This window comes from Phalacrocorax carbo, unplaced genomic scaffold (assembly GCF_963921805.1).
Source record: "Phalacrocorax carbo unplaced genomic scaffold, bPhaCar2.1 SCAFFOLD_36, whole genome shotgun sequence".
In the NCBI taxonomy this organism is placed as follows: Eukaryota; Metazoa; Chordata; class Aves; order Suliformes; family Phalacrocoracidae; genus Phalacrocorax; species Phalacrocorax carbo.
In genome coordinates, this window is record NW_026990495.1 from 1,128,659 (window position 1) to 1,147,390 (window position 18,732).

The 18,732-nt window shown below is 49.2% G+C and overlaps 1 protein-coding gene across 1 annotated transcript; it reads right to left on the bottom strand.

Annotated features, from left to right (window-relative positions):
* Nucleotides 1–6,841: 6,841 nt before the first annotated feature.
* On the bottom strand, nucleotides 6,842–18,340 carry LOC135311309 (E3 ubiquitin-protein ligase RBBP6-like). The gene is made up of 11 exons (XM_064440432.1): nucleotides 18,152–18,340; nucleotides 16,613–16,712; nucleotides 15,827–15,863; nucleotides 14,147–14,191; nucleotides 12,216–12,304; nucleotides 12,001–12,097; nucleotides 11,372–11,511; nucleotides 10,278–10,450; nucleotides 9,425–9,528; nucleotides 8,801–8,977; nucleotides 6,842–7,966 (listed from the first exon to the last, which is right to left on the bottom strand). The coding sequence occupies exons 1-11, from the start codon at nucleotides 18,315–18,317 to the stop codon at nucleotides 6,842–6,844; spliced, it is 2,253 nt and encodes a 750-aa protein (XP_064296502.1). The 5' UTR covers nucleotides 18,318–18,340.
* Nucleotides 18,341–18,732: the final 392 nt, after the last annotated feature.

Here is an 18,732-nt window from a genome sequence, read left to right on the forward strand (position 1 = left end):
AAGGAGGCTGCTCAAACTTCCCCTGCCCTGCGGGCATGAAACACTGACCTCCAGCTGTGCGGGCTGGGGCTGGCGACCCTCGGGGCAGCAGCAGGAACCGCTCTGCCCCTGGCTGTGGGGCCGTCCCTGGGGCTGAGCGCTCAGGCCCAGGGCTGGTGGCCTGGGCCACGGCAGGGCCCGTGGGCAAGGTCTCCAGGTCCCTCCCCACAGACCCACCCGCACCCGCAGATCCCTGCTCCTGCAGCTCCCCCGGCACCCCCCTCAGCCCGGCTGCCCCCGGACCCCCTCACCCATTTCTCCTCAGGCCTCTCGGCCTCTGCCCCCTCCGGCCCCGCCCCAGCCCGGCTGGGACTGACTGGCCGCCTCCGGCCCCGCTGATTGGCTCAGCCGTGGCCAATGGTGTGGCTGTTGCCGGGCGGGCACAGGCAGCCGGGGCCTCTCCTCACAGGGCTGCCCTGCGCCCGCTGCCCCCGCAGCTCGCTCCTCAGCCCCCCGGGACACTGGGCTGTGCAGAGACGGCCTTCGGGAAGGGCCATGGCACCGGGCGCTGCTCTCTCAGCGGTATCGCGGTGTGCGCAGCTCTGCATCCCTCGGGCCGCTCGTGGGGGCTGGGCCTGCCAGGGAGGGAGGGCAGGGGGCAGGAGCGTCGGGGAGCTGCCCTGCCGCGAGGGGAGCTGCCCTGGGTGTGCTCTGCATCAGCAAGTCTTTCCCAAGATGCGGGTCGGTCTGTGCTCCAGCCACAGCCCTGGGCGGGAGGAGCCGCGTGACGGGAGCTGCTGGCATCGGCCAGGCCGGCACCTGGCAGGAGACAGGGCCCTGCCCCGGCTCCCAGTGCCCGTGCTGAGCCCAGCGCCCAGGGCCTTCCTCAGGCCTCGCCTTCCCCTGAGCGTGGCGGGGAGAGACGCCCTGTCCTGGCGTGGCCCAGGGCATCCTCCTGTGTCCAGAAGGAAGGATAGGACCCCCATCGCTCTCCCCACGTGGCCTGACTACTGTCCTTTGCGTCTGTCCCCAGGGCTCCCCAGCGCTGGCAGGCCCCGCGGGGCTTCAGGGCCAAGCAAATGCTGGGGCACCAGGGGCTCCTGGGGCTCAGGGCAGCTTCGGGCATCTCCAAAGCCAAGGCGCAGCTACCCCTTTGCTTCTGCAGATGCAATTGTTTGCTACCTGCTTCGTGGTCAAAAAGGTATCTCTTCATGGCACATGGCCTGGACAGAAGCCACTTCCCGGTTAGTCTGGGAGGACTTCAGGGAAACGAGGAAGTCACAGCATGCACACAGGTATGAGGACAGTGAAAAGGAGCCCTATCAAGGCTTTTGCCCTTTTTAGCTCTGAACTCTGACGTTCGTGTGCTTTCCAGCACCCAAGTCAGCTTTTTTTCCTCTGAGCTGCACAGCTTTACCCCAGCAAAATGAGTTGGGCTGAGCTGGCCTTCGAAATAACTTGGTTTCTTTCCAAGTTATTTCCGAAAAGCGGGATCTGCCTTTCCAGGCTAGATAGATATGGGCTATGGGTAGAGTTACTGTTTGCCAGTTATCATTTCTTTTGGGGTCCTGTGACAGTGATGGTCAGGTTGTCAGCCTGCAGCTCTGCAGCAATTAAAGCTACCACTGAAAGAGCTTTGGTGGTGGATGCTGTTCTGTGTGTTTCATTTTCAAGAATAATTTCATGGAGCTAGAATTATTTGTATGCGATTAGGTGATGAGGATCTTATTGCACTGGTCTTCTGTTTCTGGAGCATGTCCTGACAGCCTTTGTCATGCAGAGCTTTCCTGTCTGTTCCCAAGAGGAGTGATGGCTATGGCGTGGAAGGACTGCTGTGAGTAATGGCTTCACCAGTAGGCTTGGACTGAGTGAATCCCCATGGACAAAGAGATGTAGCAGGTGCTCCATTCCATATTTCTGATGTGCTGGGGCTAATGGTTTTAAACTAAACGAGGGTAGATTTAGACCAGATCTAAGGAAGAAATGTTGTACGACGAGGGTGGTGGAACACTGGCAGAGGTTGCCCAGAGAGGTGGTAGATGCCCCATGCCTGGAAACATTCAAGGTCAGGCTGGACGGGGCTCTGAGCAACCTGGTCTAGTTGAAGATGCCCGTGCTCGCTGCAGGGGGGTTGGACTAGATGACCATTAAAGGTCCCTTCCAACCCAAACTATTCTATGATTCTACAATACGCACATCTGGCCAGCGGGCATACGCGCGCGCACACGCACAGAGCGGGCACACACACACAAAACGCACACACAGAGGCAGTGCATGCATGCCCTACAGCACGCCTGCCTGCGGAGTGCACCCACCCCCACACACCGCATGCACGCACGGAGTGTGCACCCACCCGTCTGCCCACACGCACACTCACAGCGTACACCCAGTGATGCAGGCGCACATAGAACGCCCCTCAGATCCGTTCCCTTCTTCCAGCCGCCAGGGGCTTCACCTGACTGCCTTGACTTTTCAGCTATCATGGAGAGTAGCTTGGCAGCTACAGCAGCCAGTTCCTCAGGCCTCTGGGATGCATCTGGCCAGGTCCCTCAGACTTATGGGTGTTCAGGTTCTTCAGGTGGTCGCGAACTCGAGCTTCTCTTCCAGTGGGAGGGACTTTGCTTGCCCAGTCCCTGTCTTGCGGTGCATGCACTCTAGAGGTGTGGGAAGAGAGGTTGCCAGTGAAGACTGAGGCAACAAAGTGGTTGAGTACCTCAGCCTTCTCCTCGCCTGTTGTTGCCCGTTGCCAGCCTTGTTGATCAAGGGGGGTACGCTTTCTTTGACATCCACTGGCTACAGCATGTGGTCATCCACAGTGCATGGGGGGCTGCTCTGGGAAAGAAGGGGTCTGATGGTGATTTGGTTAACAAATCATTCAAGGCACACCTTCCCTGAAAGGCCATACGCTGCTGCCGTATGCTGCTGTGGGTGCGCCGGGAACGTTGTCTTAACTAGGGTCTGCCTCTGTCAGGAAGGCTGCGTGTGTGCTCTGCACTGAGACACTCAGCGCCTGCGCCCCTCTGTCCAGGTACGCCAAGCAAGTGTAAAAAAGAGCGTAATTTCAGACAGAACGGACTTGAGGAACTTTTGCTAGCTTAGCCACGTTAGACAGGGACTGCAACTCCTGAATGCAAGAATAGTCGTGTTGGAGAATAACCCTAGGAGGTAGCTGGGTAAAGCGGCTCTAGTGTCAAATGCTGATGCGTGTTGGTCTTGTCTGTTTTTCATGTAAAGGGTAATGAAATCTATGGTGTGCATCAGATACTACATTTAATATCTTCCTTCTGAGACTCCGTGAAGAAAGCAGTGCTATTTGAACAAGGTAATTAACTCTGCCCTGATGAGTGCTCTTGAGTACAAGCATGCTTGGTCTGTTGCTTTCATGTTGCTTCCTATCATTTTGCTGTTCTGAGATGAGTTAGAGCAGCACAGACAGGGCACAGGTATTGCTCGTTGGGCTGTTAACTTCCAAGTGGTGAGTGGGAGTAAGGGTAAGCAAACTCAGGTAGATAAATCTGGCACTTGGCCACTGCCCATATGTTTTGAATTTATTCTGTAACTCCTCCTTCCACATTTATACATTACCTAATATAGGTTTTTAATCTGCCTGAGTGTTTCTCTGATTTTCACACTGATTCTTTTTAAAAGTAAAATGCAGATCGAATCTTAACTCCACTCTGCAGTTTTTGTCACTCCTGTTTTAAGGCTTTAATGAGCACCTTAATTTCTGGACTATTTTCCATGTGGGTCTGTTGTCTGTGGGCAACTAAGTTGTACAGGTGTCGTGGTTTAGCCGGCAGCTCAACCCCACACAGTCGCTCGCTCCCTCCCCCACCGGTAGATGGGGGAGAGAATCAGAGGGGTAACGCTCGTGGGGCGGGATAAGAACAGTTTAATAACTAAAATTCAAAGAAACAACAACAGAAATGCAATGTAAAGGAGAACAACGAGAGGCACAAAGCCCCGGGGGAGGGGGGAAGGGAGGGGAGAGGGGGAACGAACCGCCGAAATGAACCGCACGTGCTGCAGCCGCCCGCCGACCCGACACCGCGCTGCTCCCGCGCTGCCACGGCCCCCCCTCAATATACTGGTCATGGTGTCACGTGGTATGGAATGAACCTGCCATTGGCCAGTCGGGGTCAGCCGCCCCCACCACGGCCCCGACCCTCCCAGCCCCCCCCCCCACACACGTGGCAGAGCGCGGGAAGCTGGAAAGGTAGGCGACCCCCACAGTGAGGAGAATTAACCCCTTCTCAGCCAAAACCAGCACAACAGGTTAGGACTGACTTAGAGGAACTCTGGTGCAAGGTGTCAAGCCGTTGGTGGATTAATACAGGGTATTTATCATGGCTGTCTGACTGCCTTTTAGTGTACAAGTAGATGCGTAGTCATTCAGAGAGTAAAGGAATGAGATTAAAAATGCCAAATTCAGGCTTAGAAAGAATTGGGGGGCCGGGATTGTGTTGTTCTTCTTGGTTTGTGGGGGTATTTTTGGTGGAAGCATCTCTGATTGCCCTCTGGATATGCATGTGACACGCAGCAGGAAACTGAAACTGTTAATGGAGTATCATTTGTAATGGATTCTTGTAAAAGCAAATCTGAATTGAAAACATTAATGGTATTAAATTGGTTTATAATGGATGGTTGCATGTTTCAGAACTCTGGAACGGTATTTTCACGGACCTTCCTGGTTTGTATGAGGCAGAAGGGTAGCATTCCGATTCAGTGAGCTGAGACAGGTTTCCTGTGTTCATTCCCAGAATGAGTGGGCAGTGGTCTAGGAGAATATGCAAAGCCAGTGCCGAGCGTCGTGGGAAAATAGGCGGTTTCAGGAGCTTCTACAGGGAAAACTGAAGCATGAAAACCAGGAAACCTTTTTGGAAGATGGTATGCAAAAATGGAAAAGGTTGATTTGGAGCCAGTTGTACAACAAAAAGTAAATCTTAAAAGGAAGTTTGAGCAACACTTGAACTGTGGCTAATTCTGCAGCACGGTATGGGCAGTATTTCTGCTTTCCTCGTAAGGGTCATCCAGACTTGGAGCAGCAAGAATTTGAATAATCAAAACACTTTTGGTAGCACTTTGAGTAGCAGAGAAGGTTGGAAATTTAATTTGATTTCCAGGCAGTCGGAAACAATATAAAGTTGTCTAGGTTACTGTGGGCACTTCTAAGATGAGAGCTCTTGTAGCCAAGAGGAAAGGTAAATTCTGTAGTAGACTGCCAGGCAGCGCAGTCACAGCAAGTGCTTGATATGGGAGAGGAGAAAACTTTGGGGCTTAGGGGTTTGGGTATTTTCCCCACCTCTGGGGGGAAAAAAACAATGTAGGAAAAAAGGGATACCTTGTGATGCTCCTTTCTCTGTTTTATTGTTGTGTAAAACTTTGTTGTTGCTGTAAAGCTCCCTGTTGTCCCTGTGTTGCATTTTGCACGGAGGCTGAAGGACAGCCTGTGTTCTTTTGTTGTAGAGCTTTAGTACAGGCGTCCCCATGTGCCTGTACCTCTGCCCTCGCAGTCGGGGTTGTCCTGGGAGGGGTTGCAGGTGCTGAAAGGTCTGTCTTGCTAAAGACCTTGTAATAAAGCTGCACGCAGACGGCTTTGCGTGTTCCAGAGCAGCGTGCGCTTCTCCTCAGCAGGAGTTAGTTTTTTGTCAAACAGGCTGCTGTTGTTTTGGGTGGCTTTTAAAATTTGTGTTCGCATTCACGGAAGTGCTGGTGTGCATTTAAAACTTTTTTGCTCTCCCTGGTTGCTATTTTGATTCTAAATGAGGACTGGTGACTTTTACTTTTACTTTTACTAAGCTACTATCTCCCTTCAACACTTTCTAAAAGCCTGTCCCACTGCTGATGGGCTGTGAGCAGTGGGAGGACAAGACTGAGTTTTGTCTTTTGTACGTAAGTCCAGGAAGTTTCTTGCATATAACTGATTTTCTATGTTTTCTTTGAGTTAATGGCTTCTACATAGGAAATGGCAATTGGTACGCTGGAATATTAGAATGCACCATTGCAGTTGAAGTGAACTCAGGTCAATAACTGTAGGAAATACAATAAAGGCAGTGGCTACAGATGTTGGTCATCTACTTCTGGTGGGCCTTTGTTTGGATGACCTACCTTGCAACCAGAGGGAAGATGAAGCATGGGGTAAGCTTGCAGGTTTTAAACTTGAATTGAAAAGTAAAAAAACTTGTGTCTTTTAAACACACAATATGCATCCCACTTTGAAGATACTAGTGTGCAGAGATTTATGACTAGTGATTACAGATGGTGGTTTGACATCGTATAGTCCTGAAGAGATTAAAAATGGGAGTGGTTTAATACTCCTTCTAATGTCACAAATACCCCCATCCCACCAGGATCCCTCTGTCACTGTGATTCTTGCTGGGGAGGTGTAGGAATTTTACCCTCTGGGTCAGTGCAGCAGCCTGAAAGGGAGATGTGATCAATGTGCCCTATTTCTTGGGAATGATCTCCTGCTTCCGTCAATTCTCTTGGGGCAAAGTTTAGGCTTGCCTTTTAAAGGAAATCTGACTTATCAATCCCCACATTTTTCCTAATCATTTTTGAGACATCTCTGTTAGCTCATGGTGAGACGCTAGTTAGAAATGTAACACAGACATGCCAGGGAACACACGAGGCTAAAAGAATGTTAACTTTATTGATGAACATGCGATTTGTGTTTATACAGGTGCGAGTAAACAAAGAGAACAATAGCCATGCAATTGCCCGTATTCCAGAAATGGCTCTAACTTGGCTGATAAGGCACTCCCCTTCTATCCTCCCCAACTAGCAACTACTCGCTGCAGGACAGCATCAAAACACCCTCATCCTTTCAAGAGGAAGGTGTTTTAACACTGCCTGACTTTGGCTAGTCCTCCTTTGCCTTTTTCGCAGGAGGTTCCAGTCGAGGAGATTTGTCACGACCCGTGTCCACCTTCTCGTTGGAACCTTCAGCTGGTTTTACTGTATTGTCCGTCTTAGGAGGAAGAGCCACTTCTACTTTCCGCTTGGCCTTGTCAGTCTTTGCTTTTGGCTTATCCTTCTCTTCTTCCTCCTTTTCAGACCCCAGTCTGAAAGCACTAGACTCTGTTTCCATAGGCTCATTTCTCACAGGGGTGGCATCGTCTCTGCTTGGGAGCCTGAAGACAGACTCCGCTGTAACACCTTCTGCTGCAGCTGCCTCTCTTGGTTTTCTCGCACCTTCCAACAACTCAGCATTTGGAAATCCTTCATTCCGGTGCTTTTTATCTTTATTGCCTTTCTTGTCTCCCAGTGGTTTTTCCACCTCTTTCTTTTTTGATGTTTCAGGATCTTTGATGCCACGGCTCTCCCTTCCACATGGTTTTTCAGGGTAATTTCCAGCTGTATGATGGTTTCTGTGCCTCTGCCCAGCAGGATAATCCTGCCTACGTCCCTGAGCACATGGCAAATTCTCTCGTCTGGTGCCAGGTGGACCGAACCTACCTGGAGAAAAGTCCTCTCTGTTTTGTGGAGGTGGAGGTTGACAGGCAACAGCATAGCCCTTGTAAAACTTCTCACTCCGGTGGCTAGAGTTCCCTCGCCGTTCTCTGTATCTTTCCTTTTCAAATGGATCCCTCCAGTCACGGGATCTGCCCTCGTAAGCTTTCCTATCATATGGTGGAACCTCTCTGGACCTGTTAAAACACTCCCTTTCTCCTTCCCCTTGAGGTAGAGTCCGTTTAGTTGGAGACTGGCCCCTAAACACCGGAGACCTTGACCGTGAATGGTATCTTCTGTGCGGGGGTGACCTTAGCCTTGAATGGTGAGAGCCGCGTGACCTTGACCTGGAGCGATAGTTACGACTCTTCCCTTTGCCTCTTCTTGGATACGGCGGCGATCGCGGGGAGGAACGAGACTGGGAACGATTGAATGATCGAGAGTAGGAGTGAGTGGGGGAAGAACCGGATCTTGACTTGGTGTAGGTATACGAACTTCTACAGTAAGATGAAGCACTGCAGGGAGACTTGGACCTGAAAAAAAACCACACAGAAAAAGAAAGAAAAACGGGTCACACTCCCCAACTTTTTTCCTCTCAAATTTGGTTTGCTTTGTTTGGTTTGGTTTGGGTTTTTTTTATCCTCTCTCCATGTGTTTATGTAATGATGCTACTGCAAATTGAAGAACTTGTTAGCATGTAAAGTTTCTGCTTCCAAGTTTCTAGCCTGGCTTTCCACTTGATCCTATAATTATATTTAATTTTCGTATGTCATTACGGTTTCCCCAGAAAGTGTTGGTTTTTGGCAGTCCCCTTGTCAGTCCTGTGCTGATGTTTTATTTTAAATAATCTTAGTGCAAGCACAGATCCCTTTGTTAAAGGCAATTCAAAGTAAGCCATTTCAAAATTAATTACCGCTAGTGTTCTCCACAACTACCTGTGCGTACTTATTCATTGCAAATCAGCTATTGCAGGAGTTACGTGTTACGGCCTCCTTTAACCAGTAGTAGTAGTACAGTTACCGGTAGTAATGCATTGAATTTCTGTGGGACACTTACAGTTCGCAGCCTGATCCGCCACCTGCTGAGCGAATTGTAGTGGCTCTCACTGGATGACCTGTTGCAGTGGGGAGGGAAAAAGAAAAAAATCCCATTCAGTTTATCTGAAGATAAGACTTTTAAAGGAATTCTAAAGTTAGCGTTACTTACCCGTTGTGGGTATTGATTGTCCTTGGGGGCCCAGACGACTCGGCAGTGCTGCTTGTCTTAGTAGCAGAACCTGACGGCCCTTGGCAAAAAACGGTTGGAAAGAGTTGGAAACGAAGCTCTGCTAAAAGACAAGGATCAGTGCCTATGCTGAAATCAAACTAACCTTCTCCTCCAACAACCCGCCGATTGGCTGAGAGGAAGGTTTAGAAAGGTTAGCGGCCGTCACCAGCGCGGCGGGAGGCCCGACAGTCAGGAGTGGTGGTGGAGGTGGTGGCGGTGGCGGCTGCTGCGGCTGCTGCTGCCGAGGGTAGCCAGTTCCATTTTCGAAGTTGTTCACAGCCTAGAGGCAGAAAAACACGGACAAAAAGGGGATAGGAAACTTCAGGAGGCACACAAACAAAAGGCTCCACAGAGGAACATCACTCGCCTGTTCCTGTAAATGCTATCAATCCTAAAATAAATCAGCAGGCAGGGGTAGGAACACAGCGCATTAAGCACCGGCATTAATGACTGGTAACTCAGGGTGTCTGTATTTAAAGCACTTCAGTGTCAACACCGAATTTGAAAGGGAGGCAATCATGTTAAAACTGTGACCTGAATTTGCCAGACTGTCTCTAAGGAGTTGTAAGCTTCTGTAACAAGGGATCATGCACTGGAGGAGTAAATAACTGTAGCCTTGTCCAATTTAGCCCTGCTTCAGGAGCTGTCGATTCATGTTTTCTTCCCTTTCAGCTTTTCGGGAATAGACTTCTCTTACAAGCAGTTCACGGAAAAGCCATCACGTTACCTGGCGTAGGATCTTGTTGGCAGCTAAAGCATCAGGAGAAACATCGCTCTGATGACACGTTGGGCAGGTATGATCCTCAGAATCCAGTAACGCTGTTCTAATACCTGTGTGCAATTAGAGGCATCAAAATAGATTTTAGCCAAACTAAGGACATTTTTGGGGTTCTCATCAGTTAGAAAACCATGTATATGATTAATGGGTGAAGATGATCTTGAATTGGGAACATGAAGCTCAAGTTCAGTAGCCTAATAATTTTCTAGTGTGCAGCCAATAACGGTACAGCTCTGATGTTTCACTCCTGTAACATCTGGAGGTGTGGAGTAGGCGGTGTCTTGATGTCTTGACTCACCTTTTTTCCACTCTCTAGTACAGTGAGAAGTCACCAACCTCAGGGCTAGTGAACAAAAGAGACCTCAAAAACCCGTTAGCAGGTGTGAGTTCTGAAGGTTTCAGCCAACTCTCCCGTGGAGGAGAATGTGCATTAAATGCCCAAGTACCCGATTGCTGCAGACCACAGGAAGTCACCAGCGTTGGCTCTGTAATTTTGTAGGAGGGAAAGGGCTGTGGACAAACGAAATGCATTCGCTATCTAATAGTGTCATCACCGGCGCAGTTACGCCCTCTTCTCATACTCGTCCTTCCACGTGCGAAGGGGATTTAACGAGATACATAAAAAGGAGGAAAAAGCTTTCGGCCTTTCTTTTGCCCTTTATAGGAGAAGAGTCCTTTCCTATTCAGGCTGGGCTTAAGTACTACATAGAACCGGTGAGACAGTAATTTCCTGATCTCCTGTTTCTGCTTTCAGAGGATCAGAGGTGATGTTTTGAATTAACAGCCATGGGGTCACACTTACATTCGTCACAATAACTGTTTCCACAGCAGGGAATAACAGCTGCGTCGGTCATTATATCTTTACAAAGGGGACACAGGAGCTCATCTGGAATAGGCTCATCGGAGGGGGAGGAGGAGGCCGGCTCTTCTGGTAGAAAGGGAGGCTTTTCCTTCTTTCCTCTGGCATAAGCTTCCCTGGAGCGGGGTGGGGAAGGAGAGAGCAAAAAGTTAAAGGTGGGTCAAGGAGAACTTTTCCAAGCTTTGGCTTTTCTCAGGGGAAGAGAACAGGTGGAATTCTTCTCACTCCACATTAGCCTTCTAAAACGTAGGCCGCTAGTTGAAAGTCCTTTTCTACAGCCACAGGATGAGAAGAGGGAGGGGGAACAATTTTCCTGCTGCAGACCTCTCCCATTCATTGGGTCAATGGAGAAATCAGCTCAGACTAGGCAAATAATTTTTTGACAGCTAGAAATCGTGTGAAATGAATCCCACCTCTCCTCTGTTGCCAGAGGGTAAAAGTAAATGGCAGGCTGAGGATCAAGTCAGTCTCCGAGTAATTAAGTTTTGGAAATGGAAGAAGTCTATGTTAGAGCTTCTACAAAAGGAGGTCCATGGCAGAACACCAGAAGTGCCACCGAGTGCATTTTAGAGCAGCCGCTCTTGGCAGCACACAGTAGTATTTTCTTAGTTTGTAGCAACAGGAGAACTGCAGCCTCTTTCACACAGGGGAGGTGATAAAAGTCAGAGGGGGAGGAAACCTCACTCCCACAGCAACTTGTTAACTTTTGCAAGGAGCCTTTGCAGCATCGGACAGAAGCAAAATGTGCTTTCAAAGAGAACGACTCCACTGCAAACACCTCGGAAACCTTTTGCAGAAATACTGATTCTTAGCACGCCACAAGTTTAAGCAGCTTCCAGGGGCATGAACAGGAGGAGCGTCCTATTTTAGGGCCTTGGGATTAGAAAGTATCACGGGTGTTAAGGTTAAGATGCAATGCCAGTGCTTCCTCCCCCGTAACTAGAGGTGCTGGCCCACTCGGCTGCATTGCCGCCCAGGCATTGACGCACGGTTCCTCTCCTTCGCTCCTGGGTCAGTCCCGTTAGTCCCATACTTACGCATTAATAATTGGTATGGCATATTTTCCCGTGCTGGTCAGCATAGCACCCTTTGTGTTGGGATCTTTCACCTCCACCATGAAACTCCTTGGAATGCCCGTGCTCCTCCTAATTCTGGGAACAGGCTCAAAAGTCTTGTCCTGGTAGGAAAAGAAATGCAGGCGTATCTCAAGACCCACACTTAAAACGACATCTCCGTGACTGTTGTTAAATGGCAGGGACGCTCAGCCAGAGGCTTGTGTCATTACACCAGGCAGATATCCAATAGATGGGGCCAGCAGAAACATCCTGGTTTTGTACGAAATACTAAAAGCTGTGAAGTGTCTTTAGGAAGGGTTAAAACCCAAAATAAATTTCCAGTCATATTGAAATACAGAAAAATATGCATGAAAGTTGACAGAGAAAGATCTCTGGCTATGTTTGTTGTGGTGGCCTGGAAAAAAGAAAATTTTGCCTTGATAATTGCAGGTGTCCCTTGAATTTTGAAGGGCTTTGCAACTTTGCCATGTAACCTCTCTATTTCACCCCAAGAGAAACACGTCTTAATATGCGTGTTCATGTGTCTGTTACCTCACTGCCAAGGTAAAAAACAAAACCAAAGTAACACCAGAAGTCCCCCCCAGCCTTACCCCGTTTGTTGGGCAGTTCTTTATATAGTGGCCAGGTTTTCCACAACGAAAGCAAGTATATGATGGCGGAGGTAGACCCAGGCTGTTCTTCATGTAACTAGAAGGTTTTTGGGAGAAAAAGAAAAAGGGGTGCATGTGTCTCTCTTGTTAAAGCAACCATCTCTAGCATTCCTCCGTAATCGTTGGGGAACAGATCTGGCGTTATCAACACTTACTTGATTGGATCATATGCACGGCAAGACTGTATCATCATCGCTTTTATTTTGTCTTCTTCGGAAGCGCTGGCTTCAGCCAGACTGGCAGTCTGTGTAACAGGCCGTTAGTCGACACACACGTTAGAAACACTTTAGAGCCCCTGCTAACTTCTTCGTGTTAAGTGAGCTAACTACGGTAAGCAAAACCTGCAGGTTTCTCCAGCTGGCCGTGTCCTTTTACCATGCAAATTGTAATACAAGCCTTACGCAGAACTAGATCTTCATATGAAGGAAACCAGCTGATTTCTTGGTTTTTGAAGTACTATTTGTTCAAACGTTTTAATTACACACTAGTGCAGATACCAGCAGGGTCTAAGGGAGGGACTGTACATTCTTTGGACCGTCCAGCACCAAGCCTTCAGATCAGCCACTCCTGTCTTTGCTTTTAGGTGCATTCCTTCGCAAGAGCAACCAACTACTTTCAGCATTTTATTAAATGGTTGTTTCCTATACACAGTTTTTCCTCAACTGTAACATAATGCAGATCGACACCTATGAAATCATTTCCATTAACCGTGACAGAAAACTTCACAGACACTTGACTGATTTGCTTGAACCCAAGAGATGTACAAGACACATCCAAAACCCACAAAACATTTCTAGGGATAGGCGAAAGTTCAAATATGGCATTTCGTACATAGCAGTAATAAACCAGAGGACTTTTTACAACACATTGACTCCCTGCTGAGCCAGTCTGCGCTAAAGAGGGTAGAGTAAGTCACAGTTTTGAGCTGCTCTGAGGTGTTGTTCCTGTATTGTTCTGAAATACTTCAATGTTCTCAAAAGCTTCAATGTGTGCACCTCTTGGACGGCTTCTCACATTTTAGAGTAAAACTTCACCTAAGTTTACAGAACCAAGGACACGTTTAGGGACAGCACTAATGCAGACCAGTTTCTTCTGGTGGCTACCTTCCAAATGAATTATTTTTTCCAATATTTTTGCCACGTGTCCACAATTTCATGTCTGTGGTGAGAGAGGGAAGAAGTGGCTAGTGGGGAGAGGTTTCTCTGTCTTGGGAATGAACTCCAGCCTTTCTTTACAGAAGAAAGAACGAGCTCCTCTGCCTTAGGCCCTGCCTTCTCTGAGCTTTGTAACTTTAAAGCCCAGGCACTGAATTGGCTAGCACTACGCCTTCTCACAAGGCGCAATGACTAGTGCTTTCCCAGCCAAAGTTACACATTCCCGGGCAAAAACCGCCAGCAGCTCCACAGCAAAACGCGGCGTGGCAGGAGTTCCAGAAGGTCACCTCCGCCAGCATGCCACACACAGGCATGGGTGTGTTCCTAGACATGGTTAGGGACATAATCACAGCGTACACAGTCTGCGTTCAAGGAAATCAGATTGTGTTGCCCACTGTATCTATGCGACAGCTGATGAAATTGTGCAGCGGTCAAAGAATGGATCTGCAGCTCTGAGGACTAGAAATTCAGAAATAGCCCTGCAATTGTCCGTGTTCCAGGCACGCCTCTAATTTGGCTGCTCCACACCCCCTGGAATGTCCGTCCCTTACAGCCAGTGACATGCTTCTGTAAAAATAGCGCTCCTCCCCAAAGCAGAACTAACGGAATGTATGAAAAAGGGCAAACAGCCTCTGAAGTGCTTCTCCTTTGTGTCTTGAAGATGAGCACTAGTGCAACGTGACGTTGGTGCTGGTAAGGTTCTCCCCTCCCTTCTATCTCCCCAAAGTGGCAACTGCTCTTTACAGGAGAGGATCAAAGCATACACACATTTTAAGGTTAACATAAATACTTGACATTATTAAGAATTAAAGTAAAGCATTGTTCGCATTACAACAGTTATACAGCTCTGGATCACAGTGCAAGATTTAAAAATATGAAGCAAACACTTTTTTTTTTTTTTTTTGAAGTATTTGGTAAGAATATAGATATACCTGAATAAGCTGGGACAGAGAAGCAGATGCAGAGGAGTCATCCATCTGTTCACAAAAAATTAAACACATATTCAAGTTGTACAGTCCAAACATAGCAATAGTTAACCTCTACCGTAGTCTGAAAGTCTGCACGATGCGCTCCGAGTGTGACTGCAAGAGGCATTTCCGACCTCGTGTCATTTGCATTTGCTCAAGGCAAAGTCCAAAGCTACGCCAGCTTAAGAGTGCCCGTGCGGTTAATGAGAAGAAACTAGACTAACCAGACCCGCTTGAGATCAGCTTGTTGCTCCAGAGTATCTCAGAGAGGGAACCTTGTCAAATGGGTCAGGAAGGGTAACTGATGTACTGTTCAGCACGTTTGCCCAACGGCCACCTTCCACGGCCCTCCAGCCCTGGGTCTTTTTTTGTTTCCTTTATATTTCTACTGAAGTATTTCCTGCCAGTCCCTCCAACCAGTCAGTTAGAACCAACATCTCCATGAAACTTGTTTGCCACCCTAAGGCAATACTGCAGAAGAACTGGGGAGGGGCGGGGACATGACTCGACAACCCCCAACCCCCAAATAATCCAAAATCCAAAATCGACAGTCAATGTATGAACTGCCATTTCAAACGGAAGACTAATCAGAAACTAAAGAGAACTAAAGCAACTGAACAGAAGACTAAATCAAAATCCAGGCTATTACCAGTCAAGCATTTCCTTCTGTTACTTATTTATATTTCAGCAGCAGAAGGACAGTGTTTTCCAACCTGATGAAAAATGCCCCACAAAGGCCCCAGGCTCTAACCTTGCGCCAAAATTTGTACACTGGGTTTCAGGTATTTTCATTTGCAGACAAGCTATTAGATGAAGCTGCTGCATCAGAGAAAGCGGGAAGAGCAAATGCAGAACTTTAGAATACCACTTTGTGTAGCAACGATATTTACATTCAGGGCAATCTGTTAAAGACATTCATGTACTTGGAGGAGCCCAAACAATATCACTGCAATTAAACAGTTCCAGGAACAAATACCCAGGTATTCAAAGGCACGGAAAGGACTCGTTTAGCTGCCCAGAACTGTCCTCAGAACGTAGGGCGTATGTCAGTTTTAGTTTTTGTTTGAACCCCCACGTCAAAGCCAGAAACAGTACCAAGTTTAACAACAATGGTTTCTCGGTGTTTTTTATGAACGTTTTCAAAAACCGTTGGGCAAAGCAAGCAAAAACCGAAGCTAAGTGATACAAGGTGAAAATGGCAAAAATACACTCCGGAGCATTTTCATTGCAAGAAACACAAAGCGCACAAGCAGCTACGCCAACAGACACGTTACTAGCTGTAGACAGACAGATGGAGAGCACGGCACCATGTCCAGTTGTGCAAACCTTGAACCTACATCGCCTATAACCAATCGTACCTTATCTGTACAACACAAAGCCATTCAGGAAATAGCCTCGCATATTCAGGATGAAATACAATGCGTGACTGGGCACAAATACCAATAGTCCCATGAGAACTGTGCAAATGATGGCATTACGCAGTTCTTACTATGCTGAATCAAATCCATTGTCTTTGCAGCATAGGCTATGTTTTACTGGAAGAAATTATATGAAGCTAGTGTTTGGAAAATTTCATACAAGGCTACGTTGTTCAGAATTCAGTGCAGTGTGCAGAAAAAGGTGTGACCCTGTGCTTTTACATACTGCTTTTGGTGTTCCGCTCACTGGCTCCGTTCGACTTCTGGAAGGAGAAAGAAAGGAAGGTGATCAGAGCTTAAAATAGAGCACTTGTGCCCCACATCAAGCAGTGAAACAGGTTATAAAACCTGCCCATCAGGACATTGTTCGGATAATCTAGTGAATGTGGCCATCTATTCATACACATAAACTGTTCTCATTCTCAAATTCTCACATTCAGTGCAACTAAAAAAAAACCCAAATCCCAAAATGACCACAACAATCCTGTAGGCAGGATCACGTTTGAGTAGCTGTAATCTCAACCAATACACCCCAGATCTGGGGCCTCAGAGTACCTGCCATATCCTGCCTCCTCCCGCAAATGCAGGAAATAGCCAAACACTGACAATCGGGCTCCTCTGGGATGGGAACAAATTCTAAGCGTACACTACGGTGCGTATCTGTCTTTACTCTGAAAGCAATACAAGCAAGCCCATAGCATAAGGCATCTCTCCACCTGGAGGAAACAGCATCTACAGCTCGGGTCTCAGAACAATCAAGCCCAAGAACAAACCCAACAGAATCATCTTAGAAGTTACCGTTGTTGGAGCCTGAAGCCCATGTCCCAGCAGGCCTAAAAAGGTCAGTCTGCTTTGGGACAGGTCCATTGAAACCTACCCCAGGACAACAAAAACTAACAGCCGCTTTAACAAGGGAGATGCAGTTGGAACGCCACTGGTAAACTAATATCCATTAAACCAGTGACCTCACTGAACCCCCTAGCAAAGACTACACCGCTTTACGGATACTCACGTAACAGAGGTTCTGCTGGTAGCTTTAACTCCTCCAGCAGGGATCCTTCTGACAATTACCGAGGAGTTCCTCGGAATCAGGGCGTCATCATCTGTGTATTCTGAAAACAACATCAGTACAGAAAAAAGCAGTAGTCAGTTTGTAAGAACGTATATCAGTATGTCATTACACAGCACTTCAGAGAATCCCTTTACAGAGAGAAAAGCAACCTTTTATAGGTAACACCGACTTTTATCGTCTCAACACACTCAACAAATGCAGATCAAATTAAAAGGAGGCACAGGCTTTTTGAAGGGACTTCTGCCTTTGCAGAACATGACTCCATGGGCAGATATTCCACTGATATTTAAAATCCTGTTTTCTTTTCGCTTAGGTTAGCATTGCTTCTGTTACTAGATCTCCATTATGGAAAGTTACAGTCCCGGAACTGTAAAAGGTTAGAGTGCTCAGAAAAATCTGAGCAAGTCGGCCATCTTCACTCAAGCTCCACTTTGTTCTTTCCAAGATCAGGTCAACATTTAGTCAGGGCTCCTGCACGGGCAAGGTTATAAAAGAACAGTACTCTGTGTGCACGTGTAAGGATTCCAGAGACGGGAAGCACAAAAACACCCCCCAAAAGTGCCCCATCCCCCCCCACTGGGGCAGGATGGGGCAGCTCACACGCTGGCATCGCAGGGCCACCCATACTGGCTGCATCCCTTCCCCTTGGGCAGGAGATTCAGCTCCCTGCAAAAACAATGCTTGGGAAGGGAAATTGTGGGCATGGGAAACCGTTGGGATAGGAAACCATAACAGGTCTGAGAAATCACCGTGGGGATGGGAATCCATCGTGGGGATGGGAAACCCTCACCGGGATGAGAAATGAGCATTGAGGACAGGAAACCATCAGCAGGATGGGAAGTCATTGAGACGGGCAGTTGCTGTGGCATGAGAAATGAAACCCTGGCAGGGCTGGCTGAGGCAGGTGCTGGTGGAATGATCGCCATGGGGACAGAACCCCAGAACACTCTTTGCCCCAGACAAACCCCACACTGACCCGCTGCCATGGCAGGTACAGCAGCAGCTCCTGCTCCTCGTGGTGCTCCTGCCCTCCGGGTAACCCCCCAAGGGGCTCTGCCCACCAGTAGCTCACCCCACCACCCCTCTTTGCTTCCCCCAACAGAGAGGTTCCCTCTGCAGCTGCCGACGGCATCGGAGGTGTCCGACATGCGCTTCACCACCACGGCCATGCCGCCACCGGTCAGTGCCTGTGTGCTGCCCTCTGCCCCAGGGCTGCCGGTGTCCGGTGAGCCTGCCCGGCTCCACACCGTCACCTACCAGCGGGGCCAGCCCACCGTCTGGCAGGTGGTGCCAGGGCCCCTGGGGGCGCCGGGGCAGGTGGTGCAGGGCCCCTGCGGGTTGTCGCTTTCCACAGTGGTGCAGGTCCCCGCTGGGGTGCAACTCCCTACTGGGGTGCTGCTCCCCCCTGCAATGCAGCTCCCCGCCGGGGTGCAGCTCCGCACTGGTCCCCGAGGCCCCGCGCCCGCCGCCCCCACGCACCTTCTTTGGTCTGGGCGTTGGAGATCTGCAGGTCGCTCCTGGTCGCCTTCAGCTTCTCGCGGCCCATGATCTGGCGCTTGAGGTCGCGCAGGGTGATGTGGAGGCCGCTGAAGGTGACCGTATCATAGTTCAGCCTGGAGAAGAACTTGTAGTGGACACAGGACATGGTCGGGGCCAGGCGGTGCCTGCTCTGGGATGGCGCCTACTGCAGCACGCGGTGTCATGGTCCTCTTATATGCTCAGCACATTATGAAGAAAGACCTGCATCATGTGGGTGTGGCAGCCCCGCCCTCGTTGCCCTAATGCCGAGTGGCCCTTAGGGGAGGGGGTTCCAGCAGCCTGCTGTCCTGTCACCCCCCAGGTCTGTCGCTGCCCGGTGTCCTGTCACACCCCGAGGTCTGCGCTGTCCCTCCCGCCACCCCCTGGGCCTTCGCCACCCAGCGTCACCTCCCATCAGCCCCTGGGCCCGCGCTGGCTCTCCCAACAGCCCTGGGCCCATCACCGCCCCATGTCCTCTCACCCCCACGCCTCTCACCGCCCGCTCTCCCTCCTGTCACCCCCCCAGGCTGACACCACCCACT